A 20,433-nucleotide genomic window follows, 5' to 3' on the forward strand; every position below is an offset into this window, starting at 1 on the left:
AATGACATAAACTTCCAAATGAGGAATATTCATTTTTATTCTATATGTATTTTGTAATACAGAAATAAATAGCAATTAATTCAAAATACTGTACAGATGTCTTGATTTCAAGATCTTGTTTGTCTGATCTGAACACAAAACCTAAGTTTAAACATGCTGTGTTTTAGCTGCCCCTACTGAATCAGTCTATTCAGCACTGATTACAGCTCTGATTTACACTGGCTAGAAAAAATAAAAAATAAAAATATTAAAAGTCTTCCCCAATATATTTGTGTAAAAATGCATATATGTATGCATCTCTATTGATGAAAACCACAAATGCTCACAGAAAGAGCATTTATTGATCAATATAGAACATTATTGATTAAATTGATGAAATCACAAATTAAAATTATAAATTGCTAATAATAAACTTCCGGATACCAAAAACTGACAGTATATTATCAGTCTAAAAATCACTTATTCTTTTACATGTGCAGACCATGAGCAGTGCCTCCCCTTACCAAAATGACTGAACAGCACCATTCTGAAATTAGAAATCTAGATGCTTATTTACATGTAGCCATAAACATAACCAGATGCACCAAAAAAAAAATAATTATTAAATCAAAATATGCATACTGCAAATGAATCTTACAATAAAGGAACATGGTGTATCCAACAGAAGCCATTACTAGAACAGTAACGATGTTTCTCATCCACACTTGCATTCATCTTAATTCCATGAGGATAAGCATTATTTAAAGTACACTAATCTGATATTCTTCTTATATTTTTGCCATGCACTAGTTACTCTCCTGGTAACACATCACTGTGATTTCTACTCTATTTATAGAATGAAAAACAGGAAAATGTAGAGGGGAAAAAAAAAAGAGAGAGAGAGAGAGAGAGAGAGAGAGAGAATCCCCACCAGTTTTCAAACTAAAATTTATGTAAAAAGCTTCAGTTAGAAATAGACTGTCATAAAAATACAGTATTTCACAGAAGACTAGTGTAAAGCATGATAGAGTTCAATACTGACTAAAAGGTTATTAGGTTTTACGTAAACAAGGTGATCAGCGTAGAAACCTTGGTTAGATATCTGGCAGCAATTCAAGAAGAAGGATCCCAGAATGCCTTTCATGACATGGTTTATGCTTTGCATACCTAACTTAGGAGGATAGGTAAACAGATTTTGAAAATACAAGAATCCTTCAATCATTCCAACCATCAAATATTTTTAAAATCAATCTTGAATCAATACTCAAAATACACAAAGATCTGGACCTACAGTAACAGAAAAAGACATCAATTGGTGAAACATTTTATTAATGTCAGTTGAGGGAAGTTGCTTTCAAATTAATTGAAATAGCAAGGCAAAAACATATGCAAATATTAAAAATTCACCTTTCATAAAACTGTCTCATTATAGCTTTTTTTTTTTTTCAATTACTAACTTGCTAAAAATGTTTAATAATGGCTAATGACTCAACACCCACATGATCATTCAGTTAGTATAACTAAGGAAAAGAGGAACCCCTGGCTGGGGACCTTCAGGAAGTGTTACTGTGATGTTACGTGTCTATAGTTTGTCACCACTTATTAATATCCTATTAGTGATAGTGGAAGGTGCAAATTAAAGAGCAATACATGTACTGCTTAGATAGAATAATTATCACAGCTGATAAACATGTAATAGCAGCATAGAAGAGCGTATCTGTATTAAATGAAATAGTGCTTGGTAGTTCAGGAGACCAAATGCTCCTAAATGAGCAAGGAGAAATATGAGCAGATTTTCTGTGGCATAAGGAAAATGCTAGAGAGTAGCTTCACTATGCAGCTTGTAATATCAAAAAGGCCACCCCACTCTTTCCAAGGCTATTAAGTTAGAGATAAGTGAGATAGATCCCTATGAATGGATACCAAGATATAGCAGCATGTTTGGCCTTAGTCCATCTCTGCAAGACACATCACATCTTTATTTACATGAGGCCAGCACTGCCTGAAACTAAACATAAACCATTTACTGAGGGTGCAAAAATGATCTTGGAAAAAAAAAATCTCTTGGGAAAATAGAGATGCTTTTCCTTACCTATAAACATTATTTGTAAGTTTAACAAAAAACCTTGCAGGTTCTGATGCTCTTCTTAGGTACTTATGTTAATAAAGGTGTGATTGAATGAACTCTTCACTTAACCCCATGGATCTATTTTATCAGCAAAATTGAAAACAGAAGACAAGCTACCACTTTCCTTTAACTAGCTTCAGACAAACTATAACTGCCACACATGCTGCAGAAAATAAGTTCCCACAAAAAGTGTTTCAGGCTATGAGCACAACCTGACCAAGAAAGCATATTCCAATTCTTAGAAATCTAAGAAGACCCCTCTCACTATTTAAGAGGAAACAAGGGTCACTGTGCCTCTACTGCTTACAAAGAGGTCATGTCACATAATAGGACCCCACATGAAATTCTTACTGATGAAAGAATACAGAGAAACAGATGGCATCTTTCAGAAATCCCAGAGGAAATCAAGGTATAAATGACATTAGACCAGTTTGCCCAAGAAAGGATCACATAGGCAAACGTGGCAAAATAAGAATTGGCTGTTGACTGCAGGGATGAAGTCTTGAGAAGACCTGAAAATCCACATGACAGTGCAGAACAGCAGAATACCTCCAAGATGATATGTGGATGGCAAGCTCTTCCATTTGGTATAGTAAAAATGAATAAATAAATAAGTAAATAGGTCATACTTTACAAACAGAACTCAACAAACACTTGATTTAAATCTGTCCTCAGTATGCATGGTCTTTTGAAGAGACCCTTAGCTCTGCTAATTGACATCTACTTCTGACACCTAATTCTAAAGACGTTCTGAATAATTCTGAACAATGTGGGATTTTAACATTTTAAATTTGGTTACTTGGTTTTAATTCTTGTGAGGGAATTTAGACAAGCCTTGAAATCAATGCTTTTCTTCTCTTTGTTTAAAAAGCAGAGCCCATAGCCAAGACCACTAGAACTGAAAGGAGTAAGGAAAAAAAAAGAAAAAAAGAATTCTCCCTGTTCTACAGCTATCAGCTTTGGAGAAGGTATTTGCTCCAGTTTGCATTGGTATCTGCAGAAGATTGGGAGGTACCACTCTTTCATTTTATAATTTGTGTTGCATTTTAATTTTTAGAAAGTAGTACTCAAGCAACCTGAGAGCTCCACAATTCCAACAGGGTTAGCGTGAGTTCTCTCCTGGCTTGCTGTGTTACCCAAATCTGATCAAAGGACAAGGACTCCAGAAGCTTGTCCAGCTGTGGTTTTATAATGATACCATTAGGTTTTGCTCTATAATCAAGGTCCCTAAAAGTCTGTGTAGCTTCAGGCTTAATATCTGCGACAAGGTTAACTGAAATCTGCAGCAAGGATAACTACTTTAGCAGATTGTATCAGCAGGAAATATTTAAACACTATTTAAAAGGATTTTAAATAAGCAGATTTTATTTAACACTGCACTAATGCACTGCAATAGAAAATGATACAACAGAGCTGCTACAAATAAACATAATGCTTTTACCCTTACCCTACCACCCCCCTTCTAAATTCCCCAGATCTGTATTATTAAGTCCAATGAGTGCAGCAGATCTTTCTGTCTGAAGCTGAAATACAGGGATGCCAGACTTTAGACAGCCCGTTTGCCCTTTGGTTTTGTGCCTGCTGAATCTGCATTCTAGGTCTGCAGAATTAATTACGATAGTACCGGTCACTGGCAATGTCAGTGTTGCCAATTCAGGTGTATCAAATGTGCTTTTCTTATACACCTACAACTTTTAGAGGAAGGCAGCTTCTTCTATAAGACTGGTGAGCTCTGCCCTCTAGTGCTAGGTGCACCAATATATGTTTACTTAAATGCATAACTGGGCCAGAATAAAACCTGCAGATGTAGGTGTTCTTTGTATGTCATCCTGTTCCTATATGCCTTAACACCTGGATATCATACTAAGTCAGATATAAGTGATGGGCCTGGAACTGTAGCAAGAACATGCAAATAAAAGGCACTGTGTCATAGCTTGTTGGGTCACATGCTAGACACTTCAGATAACCAATTCAAACTGTTAAAAATCAAAGACTTTTCATTGCTTACAATAGAGTTAAATAAGTCTCTGCTTCACAGATAACTGAGGAATTCTGAAATTCAGAGTTAGAAAATTCATAAATCTGTCATCAATGTTGCATTGGATAGCAAACCACTCTTTCCAAAACATTCTAGTGAATGAACAGACATGCTTCACTTGGTATATATATGTATTACACTGCAACCTAGAAGATGGGAAATAAACTCATGCTAGAGGACTACAGAATTTTATTTTATTTTTTATTTTTTGTCCTTCAAGGCAAAAACTGTCTCTTTCATATTTGAGTAGGACCTAAACCAAAGGAACGCAAATCCTTAGGGTTGGAAATTGGTGATATCAAAGATTGTTATCAAAGTACCTCTGAATTATTTGAATAGTAACCATGAGAATGACATCTTAACCTAACATAAGAAGTGTTTTCTTCTCAGTTAAACAGATTCTTGCAATTATCCTCTGCACATAATTCCAAGAATTTTCTCTTATTCAAATTGCTTTACTTTACAGTTAGTACAACATTGATATTATGATGGATTTTGCTTTTATTATAATGACCTTTCATTTAAAATGTGCAGTAGCCACAGGGATAAAAAGTAAAAAAAAAAAAAAACAAAAACAAAAACAAAAAAACACTATTTTTTCAATAAAATTTATTAAGTGTGCATGGCTACAGTGTATTACTATAATTACTACAGGTTTATAGGAACATGAAAAAATACAGATACTGATTTTGGGTTCTCTCATTTTTTAAGTTCAGATACATTAAGCGTGTTTTCACAGTTGTCAAACATCTGCTTCTTCCTCAGAGAAAAACAAAGCTTCCATTTTATCCTGGTCTTTCCACATTCAGGTCAAATAACAATTTGAATAAGCAAAAGTTTAGTTTGTGTTCTTATACTAAAGTGTGAAGACTTTTCCAAGGTTCACTTTAATATTTTACCCATAAACTTACAGCTTGTCACAGTAATCAGATTTATTTAGTTAGTTTTAACTCTTGGGGATGTAATTTAGGGTAACTCTATACAGCTTTAAGTCAGCTGAGGATCTGCCCTTGTAGATTATAGGATCTCTTTCCTGAAACACTGGAAATTCTCTTCTAAGGTTGGCAGAGAAAAATAAGTTTAAAGAGTCATGATGAGAACCATTAGAATCTGCTAGGAAAATTCTAGTACTGCAGAAATGTAGACATGCACATCCTCAATTCCAAGTTCTGTGCAAAGATAGATTTATATATATATATATATACACACGTAAAGTTATCTACAAAGTTGTTTTGCTTTGTAAACTGGTTAGATAATACATACTTTTTCTTAGTCTGTCAAATGTGTAACATTTAAGAATTTTGACTCATATTTTTTCTGAAGTTTCTTAGCAATAATAATTTATATTGATAATATTAGCATATTAGCTATATACATACTAGATATGCCTAGCAATATCAAATTATCAATGTTATTTAGGTCACATCTGGTCACTACTGTCTCTGCTTATATTAAAGCTTTCTTCATGGTATTGGCACAACCAGCTTAGGCCACTGCCATCTCACTTTTCAGTATAAAACCCACCCTGATTTCTCTTTCATCTAAGCAGGTGGGAGATTTCTTAGACCAAGTTAAAGAAAAAAAAAAAAAAAAAAAAAAAAGGAAATAAAGAAAGAATAAATAATATCTTGCTTAAGTCTAAAAACATTAAAAAAGCATTACATTAAGAAAGCTCCACAATTCAAAGTAGAAACTTCAGTATTGTCTGTAAGTGTTTGGATGGGTAAAAAAAAGTATATTTTCCCCTCCACAGGAAAAATAAACTCAAGTTTTTTGTAAAATCAAAAGCTTTTCAAAGATCAGTGTCTATGTATTAAGAGAGTTTTGAAGGTAACTCTAAAAGTTATTCCTCACTGCTGCTAACTTGTCTCCACAGAACAGGGAGGTACATAGATTTGGAGGGCAGACACTCACTGATTTTCCTGGGCTGCAGCTGTTGTTCTTGGTTATACTCAGTCTGCACTCTCAGACACAAGAACTGAAAGCATGAAACCAGGGAGCTAGATTCATTAAGCCTATATTCCACCTGGAGATCTCTGGAGGCCACTACCAACAGGAAATTTTAGGCTTCACAGGGATTCAGGATGTGAAATAGCACCCAGATTACATGAGCAAGTACCACATAAGGCAAAAGCAGAAGAAAACAAACAGATCACAAAGGAGTTGTGGTACAAGGGCTAGCTAAATTTCAGTGCTTTGTTACTCATAACAAAGAAACTGAATTTGTCGATATGGGGAAAATATTTAAAGGCATTAATGGTTGATGGATGCCTAATGGATGCCCCTTTTCAACATGGTAAAGTGGACATTTGCCATTTGTGCTTTTAAAGGGCTTCCCTTTTAATTATAGCTCAACCCCTAGAGAAAACAAACACTTGGATTTCCATGAAAATCAATGAGTATTTCAAGCCCTCAACAACTGTCAACAGCAGAAACTAAGCTAACAATATATTTGTGATTATGGTGTTGAAAAAAATATATCCCTCCTCAAGTTATTGATTAACTAAAATGAGCATAAACTGATTATACTTTCCATGGTCTGAATTGAGAGACAGTGAAGCACTAATTTTTAGACAGAACAGATGCCTTCCAAAAAAGAAAGGACTTAAAACAAAGCATTTCAATAAATACAGGACTTCAAAAAACACAGAGAATTTATGACTTTCCGGTATAGACAAAAAATCAGGAACTCATCCGTATATTTATTAAATTAGGAATATCATTTTGTTGAATGAATAAGAAATGTGTCAGAAACAATGAATGTTGTCTCTCTCTCTTTAGGGTCATTAATGTATTACGTTGTGGCAGTAAGTCACCAGCACCACTAGCATAAATGCTGAAAGGCTAAAAATACCAAAAAGCACGAAGGAGACATGTATAACACTGGAATGTCAAAAGCCCCTGTTTTCTACTATAAAGCTTTAGCTCTTGCAGGAAGGAAGAAAAAAAAAAAAAAAAAAAAAAAAAAAAAAAAAAAAAGTTATAGCTTTTTTACTTGTAGCCTGCAAATAAAATATTGGGCTCTATGGGCTTTATAAGGAAGCCAAAGTTCAACTTAAAGACTTATACACATCTAGGCAAGATCTTGAATTGACCTGATTCAGAGTGACTGGGATTTCTGGTGACCCAAATCCTAGCATGCTGGCTCACTTCTTCCCCCTCAGGCACTGAGAAACTAGCAGCTAAATAAAATGGATCCAAAGAAAATAGTCTGATCTCTTTGCCATGTCCAGAGCTGGGGATGAGAGTGGCTACTGTACAGGGCAATATGACTTCATTCACTAGCCTTCTTTTCAAGGGAAACACTACAAGTCTAGATGAAAATCTGGGAAGAAGATGAAAAGAAAATGTGTCCTACTGAACACCAGCATACTTGGGGGGAAAGCTGGGATTTCAACTTGAAGAGACTTGCCCTTCTTGCAGAGTCTAGAACTGAAAGATAGGCTGTGTGATGGCCAGTGCAATTGCCTTCACGGGGTCCAAATTCCAATGCCAGACTAGCTCTGTGGGCTACCAGGACATTTCCTGCTGTAATTATGTTTCAGGGATTGAAACTGTTCCTTTCTTTTACACAGAGGATTGGGTGGCAATATGCAAGATTCTCTGTGCACTTTATGACTTATGTCTGCCTAAAAAGTTAACTGAAATAGAAATTATAAATGCTCAATAGGACTAAAACCTTCAAAAATTACACTAGAAAAAAATATGTCATTTCCAGATACAAGCAACAAAAGCTCTTCTAGGTAGCTTATGAACCAGATGACTTTTCCATAGAATAGTTTAGCTGAATATAACCCGCAATAGTTGACAAATCTCCATGTGATCATTCAGGACTTAGAGGTAAAATATCAGAAATCAGAAATGTAATTCATCCTCTTCAAAAATTTTGAAGGACATCTAGCAAAGTTATTTGAATGTAATTTCTTAATAAGCATTAATTTCAGCTATGGGCCAGAATACAATCTGACTAGAACATAAAACCAACCAAACACAATGTATTATGGTGAGCATTTCCCCATTAGGCTTTTACATTCTTTGCCAATTTATAATCAGCTAGGAGTTAACACACCAGCAAAACTACCTGTGATGAACATTCAATAATGATTTTAATAAGATTGGAAGTACAAATATTTCCACTTCAAAATTCTTAAGAATAGTGTTATGGGATGGCCATAAGAGATTAATGGATATATTTAAAATAAAAAAAAAAAAAAAAAAAAAAAAGATAAATTGCACTACTGGAATACCAGAAAACTGGGTGTATGGGGGAGAAATTAATTGAACCTATACTTTTGATAAATATTTTTTTTTTTTCAGAAGAAAAATGTATACTAGTTTGAGCTGTCATTATGCTAACCTATATCCTATTTTTCATATTATTAGTAATACATAATGTGGTAGTTTATATTCAAAAATAAAACCAGAATGTATGTACCTCATGTATTTATCCAGAAATACACTAAGGTTACTATGGTTACGAAAAATCCATTACCTTTGAATACAGAATGAAAAAGTTTGACTTAAAGAGTGCACTATTTATTACAGTGATCATCAACAGCCTTCAGGATGTTCTCTAACTGGATTCATTTTTCAGTGTCAAAACTGACCCACCACACCAGTAGCTTATGGCCTGTGCAAGGCAAAGAAATTTGAACTATATCAATTTTTAAATATGTTTCATACTAACTCAAGATGAAGAAATAGCTTTGAATTTTAAGGCCTTGCATTTAAAAAAGAGTAGGGCCTTGATATCCTTCTTCCCCCCAAGTTGTCCAATACAAAATGTTTTAATTTTACTTGTACTTTTTACCATATTCAACTTCTGACGGGTCCAGAATAGTACTTTGTTTTGCTATGATACTTCCAGTTAAGGTTGTGTGTGTTTGTGCAATATGAACAATTTCAGTCCAAACAAATAGCTTGGATATTTAATTAGCTATAACAATAATTATTTTAAAATAGAAAGTCAGATGATCACACTTCACTGTATTGCAAAATAATGGTCATATAGCTTCCATTTAATAGTACTGATATAACTTGGTCATTGACACACCCTATACCTGTTATTGGTAGACTACTTTGTTTAGGCTTTTAACAAGCAAGTTAAACATGGAAGGTTCAGGAAAGCAACATAATGGCTCTCTAACATCTAAGGGCAACAATGAGAAAAAAAATAATAAATCTGTACATTATTTCTTGTCTCCAATGGTCAGAGGTTACTTGTTTTGAGAGCTGGATGCTATAAAATGAAAAAGTTGTAAAACCACCAAGAACTTGACTCGGGTCCTGTGAAAGAGGATAACACAGAACAGGACTTAGATACTCCATGACAATATTAATCTTTGAGTCCCAGCAGAGAGTTCTATGAAGAATTCTCAAACAAATGGAACCCATCATGGTTTAAAGTGCATACAGGTAATATTAAATTTATTTTGCTTTTTTTATCTGAAATGCTTTAATTTCAGCGGGTAATACTTTGCCTGAAATGCCTCTTAGTCACTTTTCACCAGAAATAACAGAGGTGGTGTTCACAAAGGACCTGCAGGGAGGATGAACGTTAGCATGAGAGGCTGTTAACAGGGTCAATATGGGAGCAGAAGAACTGCGTAATTTCAACCTAAATGGGAAAATGTCTCGACACCAAAGCATTAATGACATCACTATGATCATGCTAACAGAGATGTCAACCTCACAGTGTAGTCCAAACTGCTTATATTTTCTATCTATACTGACTTCTGGCTTCCTCCACAATCAACTGGGATAATAACAATAGACTTTCTAAATAGGGTAACTGAGGGATGGCACACAACTAGTTCACATTTCAGTTTTGTCGTATTGAAAGTGAAGTTCAGCACAGTCGATTCTAGGCAATATGTTATAAAAACCAGGAGGAAGAGTAATATAGTCATGGATGCAAAATTTAGAAGAGGTCAGCTATACAATTGTTCACAGCAACTGTGAGACACCCGTCTGATATGCTACCTAGCAAAGAACTCACCTTTTACAGCATATTGGGTCCCATTTCCAAAATAAATTGGTACTCCATTCATATATAAAATATATTGTATAATAATACCATTTGGTGTTTTTGGAGGGCTCCAACTCATCAGCAAGAATGTGGGAAAGGATATTGCTGTGGCTGGTTGCACATCTTCAGGGGCTGGTGAAAATATATACCACATTTATATTAGATATATTATATTATATATCATATCACCATATTGTATCATACATTATATCTTATGGGAAGTGAGAAAAAGTGGGAAAGAGAGGGAATGAGGGAAGGGAGTCTTAGCCATGCTCCTAAGACTTCACAAAGATAATTCAGAGAACAGATATAAAATTACTACAGGTCTGCTGTATAACAGTATTTTTAGCTTTCCATAAATCATAAATTATTTTAGTGAACAAGAATGATTTTCAGACTAGTTGAAATTTCTAGAGATTTTATGCTTTCAAGATATCACCATTTGAAAACTCTCCTATCACCTGTGAGGTGCCCCTGGAAACACGAACTTTTAGAAAAGATAAACTCTTTATTTTTTAGAAAAACAATTTTGGCTGTGTATTTTTCCAGATAGATTAGTTTAAGCATGGGGAAGGGTACATCATTTTTTTACAGTCCTTTTTTTTTTTTTTATACAAGTTAATTTCTCTTCATGTTTTTCATTTGTAACTACAGTGATTGTTTTTTCTAATCATAAATGCAGATGCTTTATTCTTATGCACTACACATTTCTTCAGACTTTTCATAATTCAATACACTTCGTAACACTTGTTTAGCAAGGATTTTATGTGTATAATATACTGTAAGTTGGCAATGGATAATAATTTAAAAGCTGAGTTCTCTCACCGTTTCTATGAGTTATATGCTAGCAGCACAAGCAATCCCACTGAATATCACAAGGGGAGCAGAACTCAGCCCTTAGTCTGGGAGGAATATCTTGTAATTTACAAGCTCTGTGCTAGCAATTTAAAACAATAACTAGCAGTGGCTGGCAATGTGAAAACAATATAAAGTAATGAATGTTTCAATAGGGAAACAGGGATAGCTGGAGGGTGTGATATGGTGTCTGTCTTCTGTATCATCAATTTATTGTTACTAAGAGCATGCAACAAGAGCATCCAAAAATAGAAACTCCACACATTGACTTTTTGTTCAATTCTTCTGAGGGATAAAACACATGTTCCCCATGGCTTTATTTGATCACCAGAAAAAAAAAAAAAAAGTCTATCCTTGCCTAAACCTTCCCAGTATGACAGCACATCTGAAAACAGTGAATGTTTTCTAAAACATAGAATTTCTGCTTTAGCAAGCACACTCACCAAGCTGAGGACAAGACGACATAAGCAGTTGTGGTTTTTGTTGTTGTTGTTGCTTTGTTTTTAATTACTATATTACACCAGAAAGAAATATAGAGCTCTAAATAAATGTTAACATCACAGGGACATTAACTATTTGGCTGTCAGAGGCTATACATTCCCTTGGCTAATGCCTTCAGATGAACTTGGTCAGTTTATTTAGAACTTCCAAGAGGTGGTACTGGGTTTGGTTTGAATGGTGCTGCTGGCAGTTTTCGACATGTTTACACCAAAATCATGTTCCAGAGAATACTCAGACAGGAATACTCAGGACTGTCCTCATCAGGCCAACACCTTCCACAAATCCTGCTCTAGTAGCAGTTCAACACTACCATTCATTTGATCATTATGGTTGTAATTCACACAACTTCATACTAAAATGTTATTTGGTTTATTCGTACATAGTTATTACCTAGTTTAAAAGAGAAACTACAGCAAAGAGCCTTGTTAAAAGTTCACCACTGTGAGAGTTACTAGTTAGGACTGTGGGAGGAAAGAAATTTTGAAACCTTCTCAACATCATGGAAGATTAAACACTTCCTACAGATACAAGTCAAAGTCTTTTACTATTCTACCAGAGCAAATTTGGTGTAACTGCTTTTACCTGGATTAACACGACTTTAGGATGATGGAACCCAGAGAAGGATCTGACTTGGACTTTATGTTTAATTGAGAATGGAGTTAGGCATGTCACAGATCTTTTGGGAACATTTGCTCCCATAATTGATTTGCATTACGTATTAGGCTAGTCTCTAAAGCTAGAACTAAAATGTTTTGCCTTTCTTCCTGCTGTAATTCTCAATGCAATCTTAGAAAACATTAATTTATACTCACAATCTTTAAGTTTGATCCCAAAAACATATAAAAGAGTTAAGGAAAGAGAGAAAAATCTTAAAAGTGATTAATAAATAACTCAATTGGCATTTGGAGGTTTCATCACACTGAAGTAATTGTTGCCTATTCCTGGTGTTTAGCAGTTAAAAGAAACCATGGAAATCAACCGTTTGATTCTCAATTTCATACTGTGCCATACAATCAATTCTTTTTAGTCAGACTGTCTCTAGATTTACTTCTGAGCCCTAGTAAAATGAGGAAGCTTTCATTAATCTTTCAGATGCTTCATATTAATGACAAGGCTCTTGCATGAACAATGTAACAGCAATTAAAAAGCCCATTAATCTGCATTACAGCTATTAAAGATGCATGTCATTAAAGGGTATGGAGTTTGATTCATTTTCGCACCCCCCCAAAAAATGGAGCAATTATGGTCTGGCAATGCACTTTGTCATCAAATTAGGTTGGGGTTTTCCAGCAAATGGCTTTGCAGCATTTAGCTCTTCTCCTGTTTTATTATTCATGACTGAAATGTGGAAGTCAAGACCTTTGAAATTACTTTACCTTCTTGTGGAGTGGAGATGTTCAATGCATGCGAGCTCTCAGTACAGCCAGCCAAAGTGCAAGCAGTTAGGGTTACAGCATAGTTTGTGAAAGGATGCAAGCCTGTCAATATGCCTGCAACAGAAGAAAGCAAGGTGTTATGCATGTATAGCGTACAGACTGATTACATACATGAAGAGAAGTAAAATAGTAAATCTTTCTGTTACAGGCATTCACAGTTAGAGGTAGAAGAGAAAAAAGATTTTAAGGTTTCATTCATATCATGCCACAATGTAAATTTTGCAAAATATATTAAGAGAAAATTGTTTTATTTCATTCTTAATACTTAAGATGCAAATAAGTTTCTTTATTCTCACTATAACAAACACAACTTCAAGACTAAGCTGCACATTTTAACATGACAATGACAAAAAATTCAAGTGAAGCACCTGCTTCACCAAGTTTTTTCAGTTATTGACTTATTTTCTAACAATTTTCAGAAGAATTTTTTCTCCCAGAACAATTTTTTTTAATGCTTCCTCTCCAATGTTGCCCCTAACTATTCATCTATAAACTCAAATCTCTTTTTTGTATGAAATCTCCCTCTTGTGTTTCTGTCCTTCAGTGGAAGAATATAGCCCATACATATGCTATATTACTACAGTAACATAAATCAGGTGACCAAATACTCAGAGATTTAAAGAAAATAGTTGTATAAGCCTGTGCTTTTTCAGGTCCTGCTTATGTTAGTGAAGAGAAGTTGCTGAATTCCCACATATAGATCAGCAACTTGTGGATAAAACAAATCACTCTTTGCCATTTCAGGAAGTTATGCAATATTTTGAACTGAAATATGCACAGGGATTGCATGGAGGAAAAAAAAAAAAAAAAAAGTATAACTTTCATTTTTCAGAAACACCAGCAGTTTTCATTTCAAAGTAGGTCCTACAATAAAGTAATATTGAAATGAAAAGTAATTAAAAGAGCTACTTCATGACAAGCTTTATTTCAAACCCTGTTCTCACCTCAATTCTAACAGTTTTTGGCAAAATCAGTGGGGTATTTCAAAAGAAAAAAAAAAAACAACAAAACAGATCATTTTTATGGCACAAATGAGATTATTTAGGAGCTGTCCCATACTGGGATTTTCAAAGCTGTATCATTGCAAAGAAACATCTTTGGAAACAGCGGTACTTCAGAGAACCATAATTCTTGGCCAAACCTCTCATAGTAGGAGACTAAACTCCTTCAGCATCATGTGCACACTAACAGGTAGAAGAAATTAGTCCTTTTTGCTACTTTTGAGTTATTTCATACAATGCAACACAACTCCGGTTTTCAGCAGAAAGTCTTTGTTCCCATGTACACCCTCTATACCCACAAAAAAAAAAAGTCTGGAGGTCTCCCACATGCAGGGAGTTTATGGTTGCAGCATAATTACACTATTTTCTGAGTGGAATAATCAAAGCAAGTCTATGATTTTTTTTTATTATTATTATTATTTTTTTTTACACTGTGTTTATTAAAATGTGTGGTCACATTGAAAACTTGAGGTTAGCTTTCATTAAATAAATTGTGTTTGTCTATTTTCTTGTAATTCAAACAAAAACTTCAGCAACTATCATTGCAAATGAACTTTCCACTTGAGTTTTTGGAGGTCCATTTCTTACATGCAAAAAGATAACCAGTAGCAGCAAAACTCAGGTCAGAGTAGCTGTGCTAAACTAAAACTAGTTGATCAGAATCAACTCTCTCTAGTAATAGCTTTGATTTTGGAAATCCCTACTTAGCAGAGGAAAAACTGTACTGCCATCTTACTAACTAATGGAAATACAACAGGAAAGAAAAAGAATGTTGTGTCAGTCACTACCCAAGCAAACATGCCTGTAATCTTCCTGTAAAATTTGGAAGAAGACAAGAATTTTTAAAAGCATTAAACAAGCATAACATAGAACATGATGATGTTTCAAAGCATCAGTATCCCACTAAAGCAGGAATACTGGAACCTACAGTATATTCTTTAGTGCAGAAACATCATTGGTTTAAGAAAAAAAAAGAAGTCTGTTTAAAAGAATAAAAAGCCCTTATTTTCAGATCACACAGGGTTAAACATGGGAAAGGATAAAAGGTACTTTTGGAATTACCTTCAGCAAACACACACATGCAGAACCAAATCCTCTAACTATGACATTTTCAGGTTTTCAGTTAGGAGGAGCATGCTACTGTGTACATGCTCTCCCTCTGTTCACTCTGCTGTGCTTTAGGAAGCAGTTTAGTTTTATTTGTACATTTAGCACTTGTATTTTTTTCTTATGAAGCAGTGAATTAATGCTCCTTGCATTTCCTGATGGAAGACATTCTTTGGGGTCACCAATGACTTCAGGCATTGAGAACCACACTAGCACATAGAAGGAGCATCGTGAAAGATGCCTGCAGCTGTAAGAATGTTTGGATTGGGCTGTTTGGTTGTGGTTTTTACTTTTGACAAAGTAGAAAGGTTTTATATGAAGCATCTGCAATGCAACAGAGTGTACATTACTCAGGTAGGTTTGTGAAGGACAGTGAGAATTTGAAAAATAAAACAGATCAACCTTTTTGCAACAAGAGGTACCTGTTAAATATATATATATATTCAGCAAAGGCAGCAACTGAAAAAATATTTTATCTCATAATTAACATACTTCCTTCACATGCACACTTGTACTACTTTCTCTCAACAAAGAAACAGATGTGTGGCATAGGTAGGCAATAGAAAGTACACAGATTTTATTTACATACTTCAGCAAACTACTTTTTTCTCAGCTGCCAACCTATCTGTTTGGCCAGCATCCACTGTAATCTGTTCTCCTTCATTATGTTAATCTGTGGGCGGAAAGATTTCTGTCATCTTCAAATCGCTTGTACAGCAATGGTAAACACCTTGGCCTGTCTGTAATTGGACAGGTGTCTGCATTGGTGTCACCCGGCTTTTAATTCAATTAAAGAACTGGCGGCTCTGCTCTCATTACCCACTCATTTCCTCTGCACTTTGAGTCAGACAGTGAAATTTACACTCGGTGCCTGACTATCTTAGAGCACAAAGTCAGTAGTCCCATAGCAAAGATCATCACTGATACAACGTGAATTAATTTATAGTACAGCAAAGTAATTTTTGCAGTAAAAAACAGCCTATAATCCAATGAAGATAGCTGACAGCTTTTAAAAAGTTTTCCAAACTCCTCAACTTGCTCACATGCAGACTGGCATCTCCTGTCTATACCCAATAACTGATGATCTGATAAAGAGTCCATCAGGCTTTCCAAAAGTAGATGCTAACAAAGCAAAATTTGGCCACAACTACATTTGCATACATTCTAGCAATGTTAACAGAAGAGAGGTAGATAAATTGTCACTTTGATCAGGAAATAGAATTAGAGGGACCATCAATATTTAAGAAGAGGGTCAGCCTCCCACATTTGGGATAAGAGTCCCATTCATTCCATCTGCCACTACAGAGCAGCTGAATCCATCCAGACTTAAAATTTACACCATAGACAATGTTCCAAGCCTTAAAGTCTACACAGGGAATCAGAGACAGTAAATCATTCTAACACACCACTCCTATCTGCCCACTCAAAGAACCTTTGGAAATAAATTAAAGTTCTAACACAGACATTTTGACACAGTGACCCCATGAAACTGAATAATGTCATTTGTTAAATATGAATGTAAAGTTAACAGTCTAAAAGAGTGATCTGGAATCACACCTAGAACATTAAGACCACTTTATATGCAAAACTAGTATTTAATTTTCTATACTTTTATTTAAATGATCTTTAATTATTTGCAATATTTAAAGTTGAGGTTTAGAGTTCTGTCAGATTAAAAATGCTAGGTTCTTTCTTGTGGATAAGGGATAAAAATATTGACATGGGCAGTAGAAGAGGGTAAACAATGAATTTATGGTAAAACAGACATTTTGACTAGTCATAATTAGTTGCCTCTTTATAACCAATCCATGTATCATTATAATGCATACAGCATATAATAGTAAATATCAAGCTTCTTCCTTTCATTTCTCCATAAAACTGAGATTTCTTTTGTTCAGTACATCTAAAAGGGTAGTCTCATATATTTAGACAGTTCTGCCACAACATTCTGGCAGATTTTGAGTGGAAAAAAATAGAGTTTCTCATCAAGGAAAAAAAAAAATACTGCTAAGGTATAATGGCTAATATTCTGTTCTCAAACACTGAAAAATAGATTCAAAGGCCATTACTGTGTTTTAATAATTTCATCATATAGTTAAAAGATCATTATAAAAGCAGTTGTTTCGCTGCCCTGATCCGTCATCCTGCTTTTTCAGAAAGTTACCAGCAGGTCTTCAGAGACAACACGTTTATGACAACTTACAGAGTTTCTATTCCACATAACAAATTTTTAAAGATATATAAATTGAGGTGAGCTTTTAAAAACACATTTAGTGAAGGAGCCTTTCCATAAAACAAAATTAACCTCTCCCCCCCAACTTACACAAAAATGTTATTGAGTATTCAGTTTTACAGTTGCAACACAAATACTAAAGTTGTCTTCTTTTCATCCAAATAATAATAATAATAAAATACATTCGGTTACGATGGTGAAAGAGTAACATTTTGAAGTTAGTTTTGTTTGTCTGTTTTTTACAGGTAAATATAGGTAATTTTAATTATAACCACTCACTACTTTCATATGAACCATGAAAAGTCAGTTCTGTTTCTGAATATTAAGATTCCCAAAGTCAACCACAGAGCTTACCCACACAAGTTCCATTTGTTTCACACGCTGAGTGCATTTTTTGCCAGAGGGATTCTTTGCCAGATTTTTTCATTGGTTCCTCTCTAACACTCTACTTCAAAAGTACACAATATGAAATATGATTTTTGAAGTACACAATATGAAATTGAAACAACACTTGACCTTATAGGTGGATCTTAATGTCTTTTTAAGGTGTTAAAAAAAATAATAATTACCAAATCCGTTCTCCCCAAACCTAAACACTATTTAGCCAACTTGAATGCCTGAGGTTGTACAGCATCTGTCTTACAAAGTCACTTGTGTGTCGAGATGCATCATTGCCACAGTACACTTAATCACAGTCCACTGACCAGAAAAGGAAGTCCTCAACTGACTTTGTGTTTTTGACAGATTGTAGCAAAAACTGTTTAAGTACATGTGTCTTCTACATATGCATCTCTGAACTGAAAGCCTGTGCACATCAATCTGTCGCATACATCTGCATTTTTAAAGCATCTTCTACCATAAGCATAGTTTGAGTCATAAAATTCTGAAGAATTATTGAACAAGAGGACACCTCTTACGACTCTTTGCCTTATAAGAACAATAAAAGGTTATTTTGGTTACTGGATTTCTCTGGGTTGGAAGACCTTTCTTCCCAATAGAACAAGATCATAATCAGCCAAGCACAAGCTCCACTGGCCTTGAGGATGCAGTTCAGATTGCAACGTTTCAAGGAAGTCTGTTACATTTTTCACAACACACAGCAACTCTTTGGCTCCTTTAATTTGCACAAAGCCATAGCCCAACAGTCCCATTTTGCACCAGACATTACTTAGACACAAAGAGAATAGGTTCTGTAATATCTCATCACTCTATTTCTCTTGATCTTTTCAGATAACACTGTTGTTGCTATTTCTCTACCGTATGATTGATTTTAAAAGTTTGCAGAGAAGGAAAGAGTCTTATATTTTTGCAAGACTGAGTATATCTATAAAAAAAAAGATATTAAAAATCTTTTCCTTCCTCACAAACATTAAGAAGTTGATTTCTTTTTTCTTAATAAAAGTACTGGTATGTAGCTAAGTGTTGATGTAATTTTGATAAAATGTTCAGGTTTATTTAATCAGATGATTTACATTTCGTATGAATAAATTTATACAACAGCATTGGACTGTAAACAAGATTTATTTAGGTCTAAACTCAATCAAGTTAGAACATTTATTAATTCATGTTTTAAAATGCATATATTGAAAAATATGCTGCTAGTCTGCTAAAGCCTGCTAAATGAAAGGAAATAAGAGTTTATACTCTGACGCTCTGATTTAGAGTAACTTCACACTGATTTAGAGTCACTATGTGCTCAAGCATCATCTAACAATTGACAGGAACCTAATGGGCATCAGCAGACCCATTGGCTACCCTGTGTTACATTGGCTGCAGCAGTCAGAAGGATCGGAGCAACAGCTGATGTGCAGCTGCCGTTCTACTCATTTGTCTCCTTCCACTGAGAGAGACTTGTGTCTGTGTGGGTGAGACAGAGAGACCAAATCTCCTTACAGCGCACAGGGATAAAACACACTGGCAAAAAGCATCTCATTCCTAGTCATTACAAGGATCTGGGTACATGGCACCCTTTTGTTAGAAGGATGCATACTGTGTTCCAAATCTGACATACCGTGGCATGGCAACATACCAAGTGCACCATCATTCTTCTGGTGGTGGGAAGTATGTAGATGTTTTCTATCAGGTATCCCTGCTTCTGACCAAAAGTTACTTCTAAGAAACCATGATAAAGACAAAGAATTTAGCTGAAAATGACAAACCTTTTGTATTTAAACCTGGTTCAAGCAATTGAAATATAACATCAGCTCTCGAAAACAATACCTTCAATAAAAAATTCCAGCTTTTATTACTTTAAATGTAGTATCCGATTTTAGTTGTAAGTAAATACAAAACAACGTTAGTACTTGGTGACTCTTTGTGTCTCCCTAGAGTGCTTTATGACATTACAATATTGAACCTGGAATACATATTTCAGAATCCTCTTTATTACTCTGGCCCTATATGCACTTACATTAGACAGTTTGCAATTCTTTTCTGCAAATTTACAAAAATTTCACTAACTGAAGCATGAGAGCGCTTTGAGTGCAAAACATTTGTGCAAACAAAGAGATTACAAGTAAGCTGAAGTGCAAGAAAGCAATATCCAAGTAATTCATTAATGGTTTTGTGTAGTAAACTATATGGTTTTGGTAAATCACTTACAGGCCTGTAGAACCCTGAAGATGAATGCATTTTTCAGGAGTCATCAGGCAGCAAACTTTCATTTTAAGTCCACCTAAATAATATTCTGATGTACCGTTTCCAAAAACATAATTTACAGAGATATTTGTTTTGAAAAACAAAGCAAAACGTGTGTATGTGTATGCAGAAATGCGACAGCCTTTGTGAAACCCGTTCCATGGGGCTGTGCCCCCTCAGTGCAGCACTATCTGGCATGTGCTCTGTGGCTGATTTGGCTGTTGGTACCCTGTCCTTCCATGCTGACCATTGCCCCAGGTCTTGTGGGACCCTGTGCCCACCACTGTAGGGCCTGGCCCTGGGGCTGTCCCCCACCACCTCCTGACTTTCAAACCCTACAGGAGGCGGTGGTCAGGGTGACCCTGCAAGTGACTCCAAAACCCACTGCCCCAAGCCTCTCAGCAAAGCTTTGTGGGGTTTGGCAGGCAGACACAGCTGCTCTCCACTGCTTGCTCAGGCCTGGCAGAGCTCTTCCTCCTCAATTCAGCTA

At 35.2% G+C, this 20,433-nt stretch overlaps 1 protein-coding gene across 1 annotated transcript in view; it reads right to left on the reverse strand.

Annotated features, from left to right (window-relative positions):
* Positions 1-20,433, reverse strand: part of USH2A (usherin) — a 396,028-nt gene that overhangs the window by 202,450 nt on the left and 173,145 nt on the right. Inside the window, 2 exon segments of the mRNA XM_032183742.1 lie at positions 10,144-10,305; positions 12,906-13,019. Coding sequence (XP_032039633.1) covers positions 10,144-10,305; positions 12,906-13,019 — 276 coding nt within the window.

Source organism: Aythya fuligula, chromosome 3 (assembly GCF_009819795.1).
Source record: "Aythya fuligula isolate bAytFul2 chromosome 3, bAytFul2.pri, whole genome shotgun sequence".
Classification (NCBI taxonomy): Eukaryota; Metazoa; Chordata; class Aves; order Anseriformes; family Anatidae; genus Aythya; species Aythya fuligula.